Source organism: Phyllopteryx taeniolatus, chromosome 1 (genome assembly GCF_024500385.1).
Source record: "Phyllopteryx taeniolatus isolate TA_2022b chromosome 1, UOR_Ptae_1.2, whole genome shotgun sequence".
Lineage (NCBI taxonomy): Eukaryota > Metazoa > Chordata > Actinopteri > Syngnathiformes > Syngnathidae > Phyllopteryx > Phyllopteryx taeniolatus.
Genome location: NC_084502.1, coordinates 17,265,069 through 17,286,755, shown reverse-complemented (window position 1 = coordinate 17,286,755; position 21,687 = coordinate 17,265,069). Strand labels below are relative to the sequence as shown.

The window sequence follows — 21,687 nt, the reverse complement described above, 5'->3', positions numbered from 1 at the left end:
CACAAGCCTTCAACTCTTTTTGGTTGATGAAATAATTCAAATCATCAGGGCCTTTTGCTCCTTACCACTAAAACCGTGACACGCTCAACAAAACGAGCAATTTGCGTTTTGTTTCTGACATACAGTAAGAGTGCAACAAATACATAAGCCTGCAAGAGCACGGCGGTGTGCGTCTCGATGGAGAGGATGCTGTGAACGCAATGATCTCCGACGGCTTCGTATTGCAGTTGAGTGCCCACGCACACGCGCACATGCACGCCCTCCCTTCCATTCATTCAGCGTGCATCCCCCATTCCCTGCACTCATTTCCCATAACTGTTCGATGCAGAGCAGCGATGTACTGGATGCAGCTCCAGCATTCCCCTAAACCAAATCGGATGCTTGTCTTGCTCTTTTTGGACCAATCCACAATCGGCGTTTTCTCGCGAACAAGCAACACTGCTCGCGTTTGCGGCGCCGTCTTTTGGCGCAAGGCTCTTCCGACTTGACGCACGCGAAAAGCTCCAAACTACCTGTTAGCGTTTCGCGCGAAAGAAAACGGGGGGAGGGAGGGGGGGGGAATAATAATCTGGGACTTGTGGGCAAGAAAACACCACCAGGAGAAAGACGCGGTGTATCTTAGTTTTTTTTGTTTTGTTTTGTTTGTTTTTTTCTTGTTTTGTTTTTTTCCCATTTGGACAATCTCTATCTTTCTAAGAGGATGCCGAGTGGCCTTTGGCGACCTTGAAGAGATAGACCCCGTCAATGTTGGCCAAATGTGGCGGTGAAAAGCGCGCGTCGAGGGTCTGAACATGCGTGCGCGCTCACAGGAGGCTATGAGCGCGTTCCCTCACTTGGACACCAGACTGCCGCTGTCGCAGATGATGATAATGATGATGGGATGCTTGATGGTCGGCGGAAGTAAGTGTCTAATTGTCTCAGTTGTCTGTAGTGGGTCCGTAGCGGGAGGAAGTTAAATAAATAAAATCATGGAAGCCATCGATTCCCATGCCGCTCGTGCGCCTCAAGATATTCTGTGGGAAATTATCCAATTCTGCTGAACCCAGAAAGCAAATATCTGTAATCAGTTTTGAGGCACTTAGTGTGGATGTATTTGCCATCTCAACAATTTGGTACAGAGGATGTTTCAAAGGAATGATGTCATGATTTTTATCATAACTGAATTAATGCAATGCAAACTTTTTCACAAGTTCTTAAAGAGTTAATTGGTCCAAAAGGTATGATTTATTTACAAATACAAATGTATATTTGTTCGTCCATCTATACCAGCAATTTATTGTGACAGGCACAACAAGTAAATATTTTTCCATTAGATGTCAGAGGGTACATAATCGACCTGTCCATCCACTTTTTTGACATTTTTGTTTGGTAGTGTACTGTAAGATTTTTCTTAATGTAAAATGTTGCTGTATCTCCAAAATCCTCACTTTTGAGGAAGAAAAAAAACATCTTTTTGTTTGGTGGTGTGCCGTGAGATTCATCTAAAGTAAAATGGATGAATTAGACCACCTGTCATGGAAAAGAGCAGCATGAAGTCAAGCCAATTCAATTTTATTTGTCGGGCAAAAGAGTCTCAAAGGGCCCACAGTTAGCTCTAAGTGATTGACTAAGTGCTCTAATGCAGACTCTTTCCGTTTCAGTGAGCTCTTGATGTTTTACCATTTTGAACAAGAATGAAGAATTCCACATACAAACTATATGAGTGCTACCAAGTGACGGTAGTGCCCACAGAGAGGGGGACATCTCCATGACAATACACCAGCTATTGCAATATATTCTGGGAATTGTAGTACCACTGGTGTCTTCGGTCCAAATAAAAGTATGTTTCGTCTGGTCGGCTTCTCTTGGTTGGAAGACAGTGGATTATTTTTTTTAATGTACGTATTATAATAACTTGTGTCACCAGTGGCTTTTTACAGGAGCTAAGATTACACTGAAGGATGCTTGATAATGCTTGGGTCCTCAGCCACCGCGGTGCGGCCACAGCAATTACAGGACACTTCTGTCAGTCTTTGTGCATGTAAAACGGTATCAATTCACTTGCATGTATCCGCAGGCACACACCCCAAGGACTCTTTCACTGGGTGTGGGGTCACGCACTTACTGCGACAAGTAACTCATGAATATGCAAATTGATGTGTATCCCCTCACTTATACTCTCGTCCTGTAGACTTTTATAATTCACATAATTAATGCCACCACACTTCAGTTGTACAGCCGGGTTCACGACCCTTGTCCTGCATGCGTCTTCTCCTGTCCTTGTCCTGTTCTATCTTGTCCTGTCCTTTCTTCACAGGGTGTAGCACTATAGCCCCACGCAACACTCATATTTAATGTTTCATTGTTGTATATAATGTAATGATTTACTTCTCTCATCCTGTTTACAATTAGTGCTTTGTCTTTTTTCTCTCCCTTCTAGAAACTTTGTTCTGTTCGACTGATCAAGTCTGATTCTCAATAAACCTCAATTATAATACCACAGCGGAAACTGGTCCGCCATAAAAGGGATACAGAGTTTCCATTCTGCTTGACCTAAAAGCCGAACAGGACAAAAAAAAGCAAAAAAATAAATAATACAAAATAAATGAGCAGGAACATTTGGGGAGAAAGCTCATCCAAAACAGTGGCCCCGAAAGAGAAAAGCTTGGAACAAGTAAAATGTAGAAAATCTAAATATAAAATATAATGTCACAATACTTTTGACTCAATAGCGTAAGAGGGGACTCTGCAAATGGGCAACTCGTTCACATGGCAGTTTCCACCCACTTGTTTTGGGGCAAGTGGGTGCTTTATGCTTTCGTATTTCAACTAGAAAAACAGCTGTTGTAAAACTGTCAAAACCATAATTGATTGTCCACTAAGGGGATTCCAAAGCAATATCTCTTGCTGACTGGATCGCTGGCCTTTTTAATTAGCTGCTGTGCAAATCTACAGGTGTTTAATTCATCCAGTCAGCCTTCCGCTACCTTGACGCTAGTTTGACCAAAGCATCCGTAGCAGATGAGTCCATAAATGAAGAACAGGAGTAGGCTAGTCTTTGTTTACCACCCTCAACATTGATTTAGAAAGTGCTTTCAAGGTTTTCTTTAACATAAACAAGCTGTGGTATCTTCCTCTCAGCAGCATTTTGTGATGTGTGAAGGTGATGAGGCAAATTCAGGTTAGGAGTTTGAAGGATTTTAGGGTCGCCCGCTTCCCTGTATCCCACTAGAAGAGATCCAGCCCAGCACTGAGCAGCAGCTGACTTACATCTCCGCATTCAGAACCATAACAAAGACAATCTATAGAAAGCTGACAATCTTTAAAGCAATGTTTACTTGGGGATCATTAATGTGATATTTTTACATTTTGGACCTTGACATAAAAGTCTAGTAAACAACTATTGCTTCTTAAACTCAATTATCTTTGGTCACCTATTTGAAGGGAAATGATGTTAATATTTTAATTGTAAAGAGTTTCACTGCATCTCTGCATATCTAGAAAGCTCTATATAAAATCAGTTTAGTGTTATTATTAGCTGCGATTGGCTGGCAACCAGTTCAGGATGTACCCCGCCTCCTGCCCGATGATAGCTGGGATAGGCTCCAGCACTCCTATGACCCTTGTGAAGATAAGCGGCTCAGAGAATGGATGGATGGATTATTATTATTAGTAGTAGTTGTTAGATATTTTGTTCCCATGGGAGATGTTGGCGTCGCAACCCGCCTAATTTTTCGGCATCTACACTCCCTAGCCTTTTTTTTTTTTTTGGAATAAAGTTGCTCGTCATGTCAAATATTCGTTGTCATTAAAAAAAGTGCCGGACACCTCTGCTTTACGTGGCTAATATTCCTCAGTTTCACTGACTGAGCGTCAGATTGGTACCATGAACAACAGGTTTATGATTGTGGTCGTAGTTTGCAGTGGTGAAGAACTTCACTGCATCATACTGAAAGCTGTTTGAGATTGTGATTTGTAGCACAGGATTAACAAATGGAGTTGTCGGTAAATGTAACCTGTAACCTCAGCAGTTGCAGTGATGCAGGAAAACATTCAAAATGACCACCAACTTCCTGTCAGCCATCAGGAGGTTCATAAAAATCCAATCTAATCTCTTGATATACACTACCTACATCAGCATACGCAGCTTTCATTGTCTTTACAGCAAGCAGCACACACATTCATCCTTCACAGAGCCATTAGCCAGATGAGGCTGTCCCAGTCGATCAGCAAACTGTTTGTTCCCTGTGATTTAATGTCTGGCCTTGGACGGACCACACAAAAAACTCCAACAAGTAAACAAATGTCACAAGGCTCATATTTATTTTTTAGCGTCAGGAGAAAAAAAGGCTTCAAGGAGGCAAAAACTGCTGCCACTGCATTTTAGTGCCGCTTCATGTTTCTCGTTTCAGGAGTTCTTTAAATACGTCAGTACTAACAAGTTATCACCTTTTGGACAAGCAAATGAATGAATCGACTGAAACTGAATGGGGTTTTCCTCTTTAAGAAGAGCTGAAATTGGGTTACATTTGTCGTAGATAAAAATAAAAATAAGCATAAACATAAAATTTGCCGGCAGCACGGTGGACGACTGGTTAGCACATCTGCCTCACCGTTCTGAGGAACGGGGTTCAATTCCCAGGCCCGCCTGTGTGGCATTTGCATGTTCTCCCCGTAACTGCGTGGGTTTTCTCTGGGCACTCCGGAGAAAACTCTGTACCCTAGTGAGGATTAGCGGTACAGAAAATGGATGGATATAATTTTCACACAGTGGCCTTCAAGATGAAGAATGGAGAAGGGCGATTTTTGTGCTTATGTCCTCCTCTACTGCTGTTTTTCATCGATACATCAAATCAATATGTGTGGTTTTCCTTCCACAAACTTTCCATCTATTGCTTTTCATGACTCTCTCCATCATTGATCTCATCTCTCTCCTAGGTCATCCATCATTGATCTCTTCTCTCTCCAAGGTCCTCCATCTCACTTTGCTTCACACTTCTCTGATTCACAAACCAAAACATTGAAAATTCTCCTACCATCTTTCCGTGCTCTGACTCATTTGTCCCTGTCATGTTACTACCAGTGTTCATCCTCCTTATCTTTCTGTCTCACTCCATCCCATAATGCCCCCACTGTAGTCGTTCCCGTTAGTTTGTTTGATGTAAATGCAGAAGTTGATTAGCCATGTGTGTACTCCAGCTTCAGCACAGGAGAGTGGCAGAACGTCTCAATCATGATGTGACGGAAGTTCGAAGAATGCTTTGCAAGCCTAAAATTGCCTTGAGATAAGTTTGTCCTCTATTGCCTCACCATTACAATGCCTCGATGCAAAGCCAATTTTGCATGCCCACCATGTCAGTAAATAGACCAGAATGCTCTGCAGCCATAAAACAAGTTTAGTAAGCAGTGCAAATAGGAAAAAAAATCCCATTCTGCTGTTGTTTTTAATTCACTGCACCCGCACATATCTGGTTCATAACCCTTCAATAGAAGTGCATTACTCACTGTTTTCCTTGTGACAACAGTACCTGCTAATTTGAGGTCTTTTTGAAGCTCTCCACGGGTGGTCCTTAGCTCCTGGACAACTCTTCTGATTATTCTTTGCACTCCTCTGTCAGAAATCTTTCGAGGAGCACCTGATCGAGGCAAATTTATGGTGGTATGATTGGCTTTCCACTTACTTATCATGGCCCCAACTCTGCTCACTGGAACATTGAGAAGCTTAGATATGCGCCTGTAACCAATGTCATCGTTATGTTTTGCAACAATTAGTTTGCGGTGGTCTTGAGACAGCTCTTTGTGTCTTGATGTGTATTGATTCACACTTTGGCAATGAGATCTTTTTGTAGGCCATCAATTAGGACTGAACCAGCTGATATTCATTTGCACTGACAAGGGGATGGATTGCTGTTTAATTATTGATAGATTGTAGGTGTTGTCTTGGCTTTCCACGCCTTTTTGCACCTCACTTTCTTCATGTGTTCAATACTTTTTCCCTGTGTCATTTCACATTTTTATACCCACGCAGGCACGGGGAGAACATGCAAACTCCACACAGGCGGGGCCGGGGATTCAGATCAGAACTGTGAGGCTGAGGCTCTAACCAGTTGTCCACTGTGCCGCCGCGGTAAATTCAAACATGTAAAATTTTTTCTGCGATGTTGCAGAGACATTTTCACATCTCGACTGGGGAGACATCTCCACTACTTGGCGGTGACGTCACTGCATTGTCTCCGTGTCTGTGATGATATGACGACGTCGCAGGGACTTCATGGAGCTGGCACAGTGACTTCCGGGCGAACTGATCTTCACGAGCCGTTACCTCAGTGTGATCACAAGCAACATTTTGGTCTCCTGAGTCTCCCCGTTGCGGTAACTTAATCAGGGAGTAATGAGATGTAGGGGCAACGTCTCGTGGAGAACAATGCTCCCAGAAGTGCCGGCAACGGCTCCGTGAAGTCGCCGTAACGTCTTTGTGACACCATGGAGACAACGCGGAGATGTTGCCACGAAGTAGCCAAAACATCTGCCCAGCTGAAAATTGTCGCCACGATGTCGTCGAAAAAAATCAAACGTTTGAATTTATCGCGGCTCCCTGGAGACCCGGCTAGTCTCCTGGAGACGTCAAAGAGACATCTCCAGGAAATGTCAAGGAGGCGTCTCCGCAATCAGTGGAGAGACTAGCGTCGCCATCAGGTTGCCAGCTATTCTCCTGGCCAGCCCTTTGGCCAAAAAGCTGTAGATCGATGATCCTGAAACCCTCGGTAGGCTCATAAGGTCTCTAACTTGAACCTAACATCATGTTAAGTGCATTAGAGTCATTATTTGCTCATTTGACTCGTAAACAGCTGGCCACAACAACAACAAGCCACTGCAACGCATGGGACTGGTTCACCGTGACATTTGAAGGCGGATGAGCTCGACCATTTTCTCTTGGCTGACAGTAAAAATTATTTTGTTGATTGTAGCTTTATCATCACCAGGAGGACAGTAATGGATGTACGCTTGCTCGTGACACTCAATGGCAATACTAAAATCACGTGTCCCAGAAGTCCACGAATTAATTATTCCAGTTGTCTTTCTTGATTAGTAATTATCCATTTTCCGTACCGCTTATCCTCACAAGGGTCGCGGGCATGCTGGAGCCAATCCCAGCTATCTTTGGACGGGAGGCAGGGTACACCCTGAGCTGGTCGCCAGCCAATCGCAGGGCACACATAGACAAACAACCATTCACACTCACATTCACACCTACGGGCAATTTTGAGTCTTCAATTAACCTACCATGCATGTTTTTGGCATGTGAGTGGAAAACGGAGTACCCGGCGAAAACCCACACAGGCAAAGGGAGAACATGCAAACTCCCAGAACTAATTATTTGAAAAGAAAATAACGCAAGACAATGGAACCCCCGAATTCTTTCAAACAAAATCTAATGTCTAAATCAAAGTGGCTGATCCAACTTCTGCGCAAAGTTAAAAGCATGTCCTGCAATAATTCTCTACCATTGTATTTCAGTGAATAAGAGTTGCAAATTTGCTTTGGCTACAAACCTGAACGCCTGGCATCATTTTTGTAGAAATAATGTTGGATACATTTGTCTCTGTTGTAATAACATTTGTATAATTCTGAAAATATTTACAATTTCATAAAAATTGGTGTGTGTGTGTGTGTGTGTGCACGCGCACATGTGTGTGTGTAACCACGGCAACAGCTGTGCCAGCTGCACCAGTGAACGTGTCGGTGACCCAGCTGAGAGCCCATTCAGCCATGGTGACTTGGAACGTCCCTCTAGGAGACACTGTGATTGGATACGCCATCTCGCAGCAGGTGTGTGTTGTTTTGCATTGAGTCTGTATATTTTACTTTCCACGTGCTTTCATGAGCATATATATGGCTGTGCTGTGAACCTTTTTGTATTTTTTATTTTGAATTGATGTCCTGCAATTGCTTGGCCACCAGTGGAGGATGTACTTTGCCGCTTACAAGTTCAAAAAGAACAGAGATAATTATTGTTGCATGCCTCATTAATCTCAAACTGTCCCTAATTAAAGTCACCTTTGTTTATTCTCATTCCTGTTCCGTTGAAGGGCAGTTAGTCTTTTTTGTTTACAAACTGAATATTTTAGTTGTGGAAATTAGGAAAAACATATTTTGGGAGATGAGCGCTACATTAGATACACCTTTATTACCTAAAACATGGTATGTCAAAACTACAGCCTGCCATTCATTTTTTTGCAGCCTGTGGCATATACAAAAAATAACATAGTCGACAACAAAATATTTTTTAATGACAATATTGTTCTTAGCCGGCACGGTGGACGACTGGTTAACACATCTGCCTCACAGTTCTGGTTACCGGGGTTCAAATACCGGCCCCGCCTGTGTGGAGTTTGCATGTTCTCCCTGTGCCTGCGTGTTTTTTCTCCGGGCGCTCCGGTTTCCTCCCACATCCCAAAAACATGCGTGGTAGGTTGATTGAAGACTCTAAATTGTGAATGTGAGTGCGAATGGTTGTTTGTTTTTATGTGCCCTGCGATTGGCTGGCGACCTGTTCAGGGTGTACACTGTACACTGGATGGATGGATGGGTGGATGGATTTTTTTGTGTTGCACTAACCCATCTTTCATCTATAGACAGAGTTTTAGGCGGGATTTTTTTTAGCAGAGAAATCCTGCGTTTTTTGTTGTTGTGTGTGCATGTCAATCAGCAGCCTGTTAACTTTGTCGTTTAGTTTTATTTTCCGCCCTTTATTCTTTTTTTGTGGGGTACTAAACAGTTTGCACTATTACAGTACTTTAGCCGTGATATCTTTTTTTAGCAGATAATATCGTTTGACTATGATGCTGCAAACGTGAGGAGCTTTGCCCCAACATGCAACCAGCCGGCATCCACTTGACAAGAAAGTGGAGATATGGAAAAGGACGAGAGCTTGCGATCAAGTAAAGTCAAACTCAGTGGCACAGGAGATTTGAACCATTCCTTCTGTATGTTTGTTACTCGCCAATGCACGAACTAACAGCTGCTAGAAAACTGGAGTTGTTTACATGCAAACTTCAGCTTGTAGCAAACGTGAGTGATATCATGCATGCTGTGATCGTGAGAGTAACATTTCAGCATCCCGGCGCTCTCATACTGGACAGTGGAGGCTTCAATCATGTTCTCATCGATGGACAACTTCTCAACATGTAGAATGTGCAACAAGAGAGAATAAAACTTTGCACCTCCTGTATGCGAAATCCTAATGTGAAGGGAGCTCCCGTATGTTTTAATTAGAACATAATATTGATTTATTGATTTTTTTTAATTATTGAATTTTATGTTTTACTGTATGTCCAGCGCTTTGTTACAGCTGTGGTTGCTGTTAATGTGTTCTAGAAATTAAGTTGATTTGAGTTGAGCTTTTGCTAAAGTCAAAGTCAAAGAATGTTAAAGTGGCCCTTGCATCCATCGATTTTTCCTTATGCAGTCCTCGGCGGAAAAAGTTTGGACACCCCTGGACTAAGCTGACCTTTGAGTGCAGTTTATGTCATCATCACTCTAACATTTCACATTTTGTCCAGCACACTATAGTCAAGCTTTCAGGCACTCGCAGTTTGGCAGCAGACGTCAGCCGCACACTGAGTGAGTGTTGCCACCAACAGTGGAAAGGATTTTCCCTGCCTCCTATCTCACAGGGCAGTAGCTGGTTTGTTTTTGTTTTTTTAAGTGGCCTCAAGTCAATCTTGTAGGTAGTTCATGTTTGTGCACTCTGGGAAATGCAACTGCCGTCAACTCAGAAAGTTGAAAATTGTGAGGTTTTAATCGGCACATCTTTGTCATCTGGAGTTCCTTTGGATTAACCTAAAAAGACACTTTGTTGTTCTTTCCCAAAAGTGGAGTCGGGATTTTCAAACAGCTAAAAATCTATTTTATGCTCTCACACACTGCAACGTGCTGTGGGAGAAGGAGAAGCAGGACAAGGAAATCTGCAGACAAAGACTTGTGCATTCATTTCAAATCCCACAGCTCCGGCTCTTATCCAACACTCTCTCTTTTTGACACACACAGAAAAAAAATCGATATTAGAGATGCGAACCTTTCTGCAAATTTCTGTATGTTTCTTCATAGATCCCACTATTTATGTATTCATGAGCTAAAGGTCAAGTCATTGAAGTCTTTGTGTGTCTGCTGAATTTTACCAGGCAAACTGCTTTGAGTACATGAGAGGACCTCTGCTGAGTAGTTGACATTGATGAACATACTGTATCCATGCTTATTTATTGTTGCAGGAGAGTAAATCTAAGGTGGCGGGTTGCAGTGGATTTGAAGGTCAAGTCTGGATGTTCTGAATTGCTTTTTGCTGCTTCGAAGCAATTATTGTGACGCTCGCTAGCCTACAGATAAAACTCCCTTTCCCATTTACTTTCCACTAAGGTCATTTTGTGCTGGATTTAATAAATATGTGTTTCATCCGCAGAGGCAAGATGGCCTGATGCAACGCTCCATTCGCGAGGTGAACACGTCAAGTCGCTGGTGTGTGCTGTGGGACCTGGATGAGGACACACACTACAGTGTGCAGGTGGCACACACTCATTCACACTTTGTTGGCATGACGTCAACATTTTCTTTATTTTTCCTCATCATTGCAGTTGCATCCATGTGACTCCGCTGTTGTGACTTTATAAAACTTTTTGTGACCTACTTGAACATGGGTGTCTAAACTACGGCCCAGGGGCCATTTGCCGGCGGGCGTCTGTTTTTTTTTTTTTAGCAGCTAAGGATAGCATTTGACAGAGTCCATGATGTTATTTAAAAAAATAAATAAATAAAATAAAATGCGTCGGGGTCAGTATGAAAAGTGTGGGTGTCCCACACCCATGTCCTCGATGGGTGCGACACCTATGACCATGACCACTACTACTACAAATAAAAATAAAAAAATAGTAATAATAATAATAATAATAATAATAATAATAATAATAATAATAATAATAATAATAATAATAATAATAATAATGATAGGCGGCACGGTGGACATTTAGTTAGAGCGTCAGCCTCACTGTTCTGAGGACCCGGGTTCAATCCCCGGCCCCGCCTGTGTGGAGTTTGCATGTTCTCCCCGTGCCTGCGTGGGTTTTCTCCGGGCACTCCGGTTTCCTCCACATCCCAAAAACATGCATTAATTTAAGACTCTAAATTGTCCGTAAGTGTGACTGTGTGTGCAAATGGTTGTTTGTTTGTATGTGCCCTGCGATTGGCTGGTGTACCCCGCCTCCTGCCCGATGACAGCTGGGATAGGCTCCAGCACGCCCGCGACCCTAGTGAGGAGAAGCGGCTCAGAAAATGGATGGATAATAATAATAATAATACATTGGTTTTCTGTAAGGCAGCACGGTATATATATATATATATATATATATATATATATATACACACTATAATACAATATGGCAGCACGGTGGAAGACTGGTACCCGGGTTCAATCCCCGGCCCTGCCTGTGTGGAGTTTGCATGTTCTCCCCATGCCTGCGTGGGTTTTCTCCGGGTACTCTGGTTTCCTCCCACATCCCCAAAACATACATGGTAGGTTAATTGACAACTCTAAATTGCCCGTAGGTATGAATGTGAGTGGGAGTGGTTGTTTGTTTGTATGTGCCCTGCGATTGGCTGGCAACCAGTTCAGGGTGTACCCCGCCTCCTGCCCGATGATAGCTGGGATAGGCTCCAGAACGCCCTCCCTAGTGAGGAGAAGCGGCTCAGAAAATGGATGGATGGATGGTTTTCTGTAGAGCTTTTATAAATTTGCAAAGATGCAAACAAGCAATTTACAGCAAAAATATCAAACGAAATCAACTTTATTTATCCAGTATATCACTTTTCATACATTAAAATGCAACACAAAGTGCTTTACCGAGATAAAAGCTGACGATTAAAATACCCACAAATATACAAGAACTCACTTCCATCCACGCATGTAAATGCAAAACACACCCACACGAACACACCTGCAAAAAAGACACTAGCACACACACAACATATATTGTTTAATAATATAGAGACATGGAATGGCATTGAGGAACCAGTTGAGGAAAGCTATCCACACCGAGAGGTGCCACAGCCCCCAACCACAGACGATGCAGCCGTAGAGACCACCATGACACGGCTAGACCGGAATGGAGTCTCCACATTGTGCAGAGCCCCCCTGTCCTGCAGAAGTCCAAGATGACATCCCAGCAGGCAAACCGAACACACCTCCCAGCGAGGGGGCACCCATGATGCAGTTAAACTGAAAAAGTTAAAAAGACCAAAAGACAATAGGACAGGATAAAAAAAAAAACTGATGGACAATAAAAAAATACAATTAAATAGGATAAGAATAATGAAAAAAATTAGCAAAACATAAATGTCTAATTATTTAAATAATTAAGAAATGTAGCAACAGTCAGTTTCAGTAGGAAACCTTTTATGTCCACATGTGATCGATTTCATATTGTTTTAAATCTATACTATTGGTTCTGCTCTTTTTACAAATGATTGACAAATATTAAGTGCTGAAAATATTGCTCACTCTCTTTAACAATGCAATGTTAATGGCTCAATAAAGATGCCATTTTGGGGGGTTTGCCTGAAAAGTGATGGTTTGCAAGGAAAAAGTGATGCAAGGTTTCCGTCCAACGCCAGCAATATATAAAAACAATGTACATGTAGAATTGCTGAGCATACTGTATGTTTCCCTACACTGATTGATTGGTTTTAACCTGTTTAACACATTGAAAGTGAAGAGTGTCAAAGTGGCCCTTGAAACCTCTTTTTTTTCTGTATACAACAGAGAGAAAAGTTTGTGCACCCCTGAACTAGATCTTCATTGGCTGACATTGTATTTTCTGGCCTCTCTAGTAGTCATCAGCAAGCATGTGTCCTTCAGATTAGAAGCGTCATTCAAAGCTCACCATCCCCAGGCGGCATGATCTTTGACCACATTGGAGGATAAAACGCAATCACCCTACGGGAATCACTGAAAAGGATTACTGTACTCTATTATTATTATCAAGGACGAGATGACAGATAAGCACAGGACAGGAGAACACAGGCCTTTGCATTTTTATGTGAAGCCGTCACAGCAATCCTGTTTTAACAGTGTAGTCAAAAAGAAGATTATTATTATAATGTTTTGTATTTTTCAGATTGTGGTGATACAGTCTGCTTGCATTGGGGCCAAATGGGTTAGTGATCATGGAGATCTAGGAGATCCAGCACTTACGAGAAAACCTTGCTGTTTCTGGCATTTGGCACTATGTGATAATACACCACCACCCACAAAACAGAGTCAGAAAAACCTGGTCTTTTAGGGTTCTTCGATAAACATGTCACAATTGGTCACCAGGACATCAGGGTTGTCTTTAGGCTTCTGATGTGCTAAAATGGATTTATGGTGAGGGGTTATTGTGCCACCTGTTTGGTATCCGCTTGACAGCCTGGGAATATGGTTTCAAGTGACAGGGATTTCCTGAAAACACTGCTGGTTGGATTTATTTTTTCTTACTTGAAATTAATAATGAAAATGCCTGTCTAAGGAAGCCGTGAACACAACAGTTTGTGTCCAGCTGTGAAGACATGAAAACAACAACTCCCACCTTCCTTCAGTCTTATCTGTGTTGTGTTCAGGTGCAGTCCGTTGGACTCCAGGGCGACAGTCAACCCAGCCGGGCCATCCACTTCAGGACGCTGGAAAGGAGCGACCATTATCCGGCTGGAGTGCTGGACCACCGTAAATGAACTTGATGTTACACGATGCACAGACCAACAACATGCTTTATAACAATAGTTCTCAAACTTTTTACACCAAGTACCATCTCAAAAAATGCTTCGCTCTCAAAGTACCATCATAATGACCAACATTAACATACAGTAGAGTAGTAGGCCCTATACTGTTTATCCAAAATGAAGCAGAGGTTTTATTCCTAAAAGGTATATGTATTATTATTTTAAGCCACCGTAACATTATGCACAGTTTGAACATTAAAACTACGCTTAAATATATGAATATAAAACTGTACTTCAATTAAAATTGATTGTACATAAAGTTAAATAAAAATGTTACCTAAATAAATATTTGAACAAAAAAGATTAAATGCAACCGTACTTAAGTTAATACAAGTGAACTCTGCTTAACAAATGTACTGCATTTAAAAAAAATATTAAAAAAATAAAAAAAGAGTTTAAGCCACTGTAACATTATGCATATTTTAACATTTAATGAAGTAATTCTTTTGCATAGCACTAGAGGGAGCCCGCATACCACTAGTTGAGAATTACTGCTCTACAGCAATAATAACAATTCTGTGGCATCTGTGTGTCCGGGCTCAGATGAACCGGCTATGGAAGGTTTGGGAATGTCGCCTCACCTGCAGACTGGAGAGCTGCTCATCATCACCACGGTTCTGCTGCTGTGGGCAGGTCCGCTTCTCTGTGCTTCTCTTTGATTTTCTATGCTCGTGCGTCTCCTACATCAACCTCAACGTGTCATGTGCTCACACGTCGCCATCTTTTTTCATAGCTGTTATCGCCCTGTTCTGCCGGCAGTACGACATCATCAAGGACAGCGACTCGAATGGTACCCGAGAAAAGGCCAAGAGGCCGCTGGTTCCAGTTGCTTCCTCCTACTACAACGCCTCTCCCACCAGCTCTCCCGTCTACCATAATGGTGCCATCCACAGTGGCAGGGTGATTCCTTTACTGTTGTTGGCTCTTCTTTTCCCTCATAGCTTTCTTTTTTTGCAGAACCTCCACAATGCATTATTTGGAGCAGATAATATTCCAACTCAGAACAGCCTCTGTTGGTGCTTAACTGATCTCTTAGCAACAAGGCCTTCTGTCATGAGGGCTAAATATAAAACATGTAGGCAGGAAACCCAGTTCAATTCAGTCTAAATGCGAGTTGGTGAAGAGAGAGGATTTTCATTGGCATTTTATGTATAAAACTGGTGGTGCACCAACAACTACATTCCATACACTTTGGTACCCCACTATGACCAACTAGTGACCAGATCTGTTCCTTGCAACAATTGTGTCTCTTAGCAACATCATGGCTTGGTCAGCTGTAATAATCAAGTGAATTTTAGGCAGACTCTCTTAGTGCATCTATTTTCTATACTGCTTGTTCTTGGGGGCGCGAGTGAATTACATTTTTTGCAGCCGTCATTTATGCTTCAAAGTCCATTAAAAAAAAATATTTTTAATATTGGCATACACTTTTCATACACACTGTTGTTTCTGTGATCCAGCTGTAACACAGCGCAAAAAGGACAGGGAGACATGTCAGGAACACAGCCACAACAAATCAGCACAATAAATAAAGATAACAGACAATGAGACGTTATTTCTTTTCTACTTTGCTGCAAACTATCCTATACTATACTACCCTCTTTTGGATGAGGGTAGTCAATGCCTCATTTCTTCCTTGTTCATCATTTATGGAAAAATGTGGCACATTTATTCATGTGCCACTCACCACTCCTACAACTATTTCCGGCCTCATATTTCTGCATTTCAGCAAGAAAGATTAAGGGAATCTTTGAGAGTGTAAATTCACATTGTGGTGCAATGTTTATTTGAGACCTTTATTGTTTTATAAGGGGCTGACAGGGACATTATTTAATACTAAAACGCTCTCAGACACTACGATTTTTTTTTGTTTTTTTTGTTTACACACACACAGTGGTGTGTATGTCGTTTTCTAGTCGTGTGTATGAGAATTTCAGTAGTGGGCCAGAGCATTTTAGCAGTGAATGTGAGCAAAAATATTTCAGTCATGAGTGAGAGCGTTTCAGTAGTGTATATGAGAGGATTTTACATTTTTTTAAAAAGTGTGTTTGAGCATTTCAGTTGCGTATGGCCCGCGTTTCAGTAGTGTGAGCGTGTGAGAAATAATATTGAATTCTGCCCCTGACTGCCTCTCATCCTGTTTGTCCCCCTCCTAGCTTCACAGAGCCTCCTCCTCTATCAGCATCATTCGAGTCTGAGGTCCACAAAGGTACATTGTCAAGGAACTTGCCATGATTTGACGAACAAATGAATTAAAGAGGCATGGCCGAGAGCCTATTTTAATGTATGACATGACATGGGAGAAGCAAGCAGCACTCCATGCAAATGAAAAACTCCTACTCAGAAGTGGTCACCCTGGAAGTGGTTTGCTTGGTGTGCTTAAAAAAAAACTTGGCCCTCGTTGTGGAGGCTGCAGCGCTTTTGCATTCACGTCTGCCAAGAAGGGACTCATGGAGGAGAAGCTCACTTGCTGTTTCCGGTTTTGCTACTTCAAAGACTAAAGGGAATGCTCGCCCGCATGACAGGCTCAGTGGTTTTGTTGTTGTTTTACATATGTATGTCTATTTATTACCAAGTGCAGGGCAGTTAGCTTTTGCACACCAATAGCTTTGGCTAAGCAGATGCAGGTGTTTGATTGTTTTTCATCACATACTCAAGAATTACATGATTAGATTACTAACACCACAATAGTAATAATAATACTGCATTTTGTTTTGAGCGCCTTTCATGTCACTCAAGTCCACTTTACAGGATTAAAAGTGAAATGCAAAATGAGGACTAAAATACTGCAAAGTAGTCTAAAACATTACAACCAATATAATACAGTACAAGAGAAAAATAGTTGTAACCAAATCTATTATAATGAATATGCCTGTTTAAAGAGGAGTGTTTTGAAAAGTGATTTGAATGTCGTAAGAGTGCTAATTTTTAGTGTGTGATGTGAGTGTTCCAAAGGTGTTGGCCACATGTTAGCTTTTATTATGGACTCCAGCGTAGACCAGTAGGACAGGTGGTCCTTTTTTTTTTTTTTTTATGACAGAGTTCTGAAACGTAACCCAATTTTTTTACATTTTACGCTGTAGTTAATCACTTACCTATGCTAAAGCAGTAGTCAGTTCATAATTACAGCATATATTTGTATGGAAAAAAAAAAAACTTTAGGCCATAAATATAAAACAATCAAATGGAAAAAGAATTAGGTAGAGCAGTAACTGAGCGTGCCTTCGTGTTCCGTGTGGTAACATATTCTTACACCGCCAAGCTCATTCATTGCATGCCGTTCGTATTCTCGAAATGTCATAATTAAAGTACATGTTTATAGAAATAACAATTGTAGACCATAAATAGAAAACGTCAGTAACGGATCGGTACAGGCCTCACACGCCCACCCAAACATCTAATCGAAAATGGAATAAAGTTTCCTCAATGCATTCAGAACAATTATTATTGTTTTACTCTTAATTCACAAGTGTAAAAAAACAAAAAAAAACAAAATGCTTAATCTATCAGGATAGTTTCGAGGGCTGCTCCTCCCTTCTCATGCAATGGACTATTCCATCTGACTGTGCATGTGCAGACTTGATTCAAATTGAGGGTAGCAATAAGAAAAAGAAAAAGAAAAACAGCCTTGGTGCATTGTCAGGAAAATGAAACTGAGTTATCCCTGTGAAGCGGAAAGAGGCGAAGGCGGGAGGAAAACACGATTACACGGAATGTGCATCACGGACAGCAACGCCAGCTAGATGCTCTTGGTAGTAGCAGTAGCACTGCTGTCAGTGTCAGCCGAGGAGGATGCAGTAGAGATGAAGTAGAGTGACACGAGTGACACTTCATCACCAAGTGAGTACTAAATCGGTTGAAATGGCAAACCGTATTAAATGTTGATTAATGTTCTTAATTGCAGTAAAATGTGTTATTTCACTTGTTAGATAATAATCCTCAAGAAGGATTTTAAGGGCTTTATCTAGCACCTTAGGAACCAGCAGCATACTAGCAGGATACACCTTTTAGTTGCTGATAAATATGAATATTCAAACTCTTTGCAGATGTTGGGGGCCACATGATTGGGTTTGGCTTGGAACGTCAAACGACTGCTAATACGCCACCAACTGAGCATGACGTCATATTCTTACGTCGGCTGCCGTTTGTTTTGTTTTTTTTAACCTTGTAACGTCTGAAAACAGTGACCGCCCGTTTGGATGGATGCAGGTGATTTCCGGTGTGAGATGGAAACACAGATTATGCCTTGTAAAGTTCCTAATCTATTTAATTAAAAACTAATTCACGTTTCAACATGAAGTCGGTGGATTTGGACTGTCTGTGCGATGGCGTCATACGAAGGGCAGACGTCGCGGGAGATCTATCGTGACGCTTGCAAACGTCAGATCAAAGCTCATTTACTATGTACAGGTTCATGAAAAGCCTGCATTTGATATCCTTGATATCCATGTACGTATGCATGATTTGGTCATAAGTGGCATTCACAGTAAAAAAAAAAAATCAATAAATAAAAATACAAATGTTATTAGTAAGACAGTCATTCTACTAGTGCGCCCAAGTTAGCCTAGTGCCTGAATTGTCTTGCTAGTGAGGACAACGAACGTTCTAGTACATGTACCTTGAGCTGAATATCAAGGACATCGACTAAATGCTCAAATGGCTTTACATACTAGTAGATATTGTGTGTAAAAGACAGCTGTTAAATGATGCAAATTTATTCACGAATGGCTCCTAATTGGGACCTAATCAACAGATTTGAATATTGTTAAATTGTAAGGGGTCGGGTTTAAGCAGAATTAACCCCACATCAAAAAAAATCATAAAAATGCTTCTATAGTCCGTCACTAAGGCAGAGATGCATATGCTTCAAAAGAATTCCTATTTCTGCTTCAATTTGAATAAAGGCAAATGTCAGCACGAGGTCAGAGTTCAATGGAAGATCAGGCACCGCAGGCACTCCTTGACCTTCTTGTTAAACACAAAATATGTTCCTGCTCTATTTTGCATTTTGCCTCACCACCGCCTTCTGTCTTCACTCCCCACATAAGATGGAACACAAAGAACAGGAAAAGGGAGCTTGGGTGGGGGTGTTTGAAGGTAAGGGCAGTTCAAGCCTGGTCCACACACCAAAATACCACCGCCTGCCCGGGGCCTGTCATCTTCAATGATGTTGAGAGGGAATTTGTCAGGGAGAATATAGAGGGAGAGACAAAAGATCGATCAAGTGACTGAATCATATCTCAGCAGCTCATTAATGAAAATTGAATAGTGACATACAGTATATTACAACATCCTCTGCTGTGACATTCAGAGGAGTCATTAAGTGGTGCTGGTTGAAATAGTGACAAAAGAGGGAGTGGTTATGAAACAGGAGACCAGTGAGTCAAAGGCAGGTTTAGCTGTATGGCAAGTATGAGTACAAAGTTCGATTAAAGACTACAGGACTGCATGTGGGAAAATCAAGCATAAAGCAGTTTTGCTTTGTGTTGACAGTACAAGTACAGAAAGAGAAAGAAGGAAAAGTGACCCAAAACTTAAAATAACAACAACAACACAGTACTGTGTAAAGGGGGAAACATTAGTTTTTGGGCTAGTTTTAGCAATTTAAAGCATGCACATAATTATCAAAATATAAGAATAAAGTTTTTATGTTTGGGAAATCTTGATTTAAAAAAAAAAAAACACGCAAGCCAGGATAGATAATGCAAACTTCACACAGGATGGCCACAGCCCGGATTTAAACCCCCAACCTCAGAACTGTGAGGTGGATGGATGTGCTGACCACTCGGTCACCGTGCCGCCGACCAGTAAATATTTAGTAAATGTATACAGTAATTATAATTGTTTATAATTATAGTGCAATATCTTTTTAAAAATAATTTTTCATCAATATCAGTCTGCCTTGGCGGCACGGTGACCCGACTGGTTAGAGCGTCTGCCTCACAGTTCTGAGGACCGGGGTTCAATTCCTGGACCCGCCTGTGTGGAGTTTGCATGTTCTCCCCGTGCCTACATGGGTTTTCTCCGGGCACTCCGGTTTCCTCCCACATCCCAAAAACATGCACGGTAGGTTGATTGACAACTCTAAATTGCCCGTAGGTGTGAATGTGAGTGCGAATGGTTGTTTGTTTATATGTGCCCTGCGATTGGCTGGCAACCAGTTCAGGGTGTACCCCGCCTCCTGCCCGATGATAGCTGGGATAGGCTCCAGCACGCCCGCGATCCTTGTGAGGATAAGCGGCTTGGAAAATGGATGGATGGATCAGTCTGCCTCACAGTCAAGAGATTCTTGATTTAAATCTCAGTTTAGGCATGCCTGTGCGGAATATGCATGTTGTCCCTGTGCGTGCATGTGTTTTCTCCTGTAACTCAGTCTTCCTCCCACATTCCAAAAACACGCATGTAGGTTGATTAAAGACTCAGATGAGAGGTGTTAAACTGAAGGGCGGGGCCAGAGTCGCCAAACCACATCATTGCGGCTGATAAAAGCAAATAAAGTGTCTACTTCATGTTTCTTGCTAAAATGATTTTTTCCCTTTTATTTTGACAGAAAGTCTGTCTGTTTCCTCACTTTTTGCAAGCATTTTTAATGCATCTAAGAGAAATGTCCACATTCCTATTCTGCAGTTTTGGTGTCCATTTAACCCAAAAAGGCCCTCTTTTAGCCGGGGTGAAAAGACGCCAATTAATGTTATGGTCTTTGTCTTCAGTTAGCTGTTTTGATGATTGGCAGGCGTCTAGTTGTGAAAGTGCGTGTCCGCCAGGCAACAAGACATAGAGCCTGTGTGTGACGCAGGTAAATGTCAGGACACCTTACAAAATGCCGCTTTGTTCCCCGGAGGAGGTTCACGAGTTTTCTGGAAAGGTTCAAACCATAAATCTAAAACTGTTACAGTTCACTGGGTGTTTTTTAAGCTTCTTCCTCCAGTTGGGGGCACTTCCACCCTGACTCATTCTGTTAAAAATGTCTGAGCTACTGATAACATTTTAGGTTAAAGGTTGCAGGACTAGGCTACACCTACAGTAATTGAAAATGGTGCAAAAATATACAGTTGGGTCCCTATGTGCAGCTATAAAAGCTACAAATGTTCTTAGAAGGTGATTCTCAAAGTGTGATATATGAAAGAATCACTGAGTATGTACATTTCAGTTGTATTTAACTTTTCAGTCCAATATATTTGCAGATGACATTAAAGAACTATTTGTTTTAAAATGTCTATTTGGGTACAATTTTTACTTACCGTGGTAGGTGGTAACTGGTGTTAAAAACATTTTTTTTACAAAGAAAAAAAAAAAATCAAAAATCTGAACAACTATTCTAAGAAGACTTGCTTTGTGTAGTGGGACAGAAAGAGGCCTCCCGCAAACCTCTTTTTTGATCAGCTGGTTAGCATATACATCCATTGTGTTTCAATACTTTTGTCTATACAGTATAGTGTATCTTTAGCTATGGGTTGCTCAGCATAATACTTGGCATACTCCTAAATTGATGAATAGTGAGGTTTAGTCATACTACTGTGGAGCAATCTTTTCAATTAGTGTGCTCCTCATGCTCATCCTCAAGAGTGAAAAGAAGCTGCATTAGAGACCATTTGACAAGCACATTTGTCCCATGATTCATTTCAATTAATCATTTCCACATGCTTCCGGCCTTTCCCAGGGAGAGCGTGCAAACCACGTCCAATAGGAGGATTTAAAGCTGTCACTCAAATCTCACAGTGACCTTTCACAAGAAAAGGCCTGGAGTTTTGTCTGTATGTTCCTGTGCTTATATCCTTGACAGAACTAATGACAATGAGAACATTTTATTCAGCTGGAACTTGATTGGGTATCTCCCAATGCCTTGTGACACCCCATATATTTATTTAAAGTGCCTGTATATATATATATATATATATATAT

At 41.6% G+C, this 21,687-nt stretch overlaps 1 protein-coding gene and 1 long non-coding RNA gene across 5 annotated transcripts; one reads left to right on the top strand and one right to left on the bottom strand.

Annotated features, from left to right (window-relative positions):
- The first annotated feature begins 274 nt into the window (after positions 1 to 274).
- LOC133479513 (fibronectin type III domain-containing protein 4-like) lies at positions 275 to 21,517 on the top strand. 4 transcript variants are annotated; one of them, XM_061776649.1, is made up of 7 exons: positions 275 to 900; positions 7,694 to 7,809; positions 10,439 to 10,540; positions 13,627 to 13,729; positions 14,329 to 14,418; positions 14,545 to 14,685; positions 15,942 to 21,517. In XM_061776649.1, exons 1-6 carry the CDS (start codon positions 792 to 794, stop codon positions 14,661 to 14,663), a joined length of 639 nt encoding a protein of 212 aa, XP_061632633.1. In that variant the 5' UTR covers positions 275 to 791; the 3' UTR covers positions 14,664 to 14,685; positions 15,942 to 21,517. The 4 variants fall into 4 exon arrangements, with proteins under 4 accessions (XP_061632633.1, XP_061632611.1, XP_061632616.1 ...); XM_061776632.1 differs by having other exon boundaries at positions 281 to 900; positions 14,519 to 14,685; positions 15,942 to 21,512; XM_061776627.1 differs by lacking the exon at positions 15,942 to 21,517 and having other exon boundaries at positions 276 to 900; positions 14,519 to 15,929.
- On the bottom strand, positions 11,641 to 14,504 carry LOC133479534 (uncharacterized). The gene is made up of 3 exons (XR_009788988.1): positions 14,367 to 14,504; positions 13,596 to 13,719; positions 11,641 to 12,247 (listed from the first exon to the last, which is right to left on the bottom strand). It is a non-coding gene; the product is annotated as an uncharacterized LOC133479534 (long non-coding RNA).
- Positions 21,518 to 21,687: the final 170 nt, after the last annotated feature.

Bases quoted from the DNA above. Each gene is read 5' to 3' on its own strand.
- LOC133479513 (XM_061776627.1), top strand. From the start codon at position 792: ATGCGTGCGCGCTCACAGGAGGCTATGAGCGCGTTCCCTCACTTGGAC. The intron at 901-7,693 runs GTAAGTGTCTAA...CCACGGCAACAG, and splicing joins ATGCTTGATGGTCGGCGGAA to CTGTGCCAGCTGCACCAGTG. The intron at 13,730-14,328 runs GTAAATGAACTT...GTCCGGGCTCAG, and splicing joins GGCTGGAGTGCTGGACCACC to ATGAACCGGCTATGGAAGGT.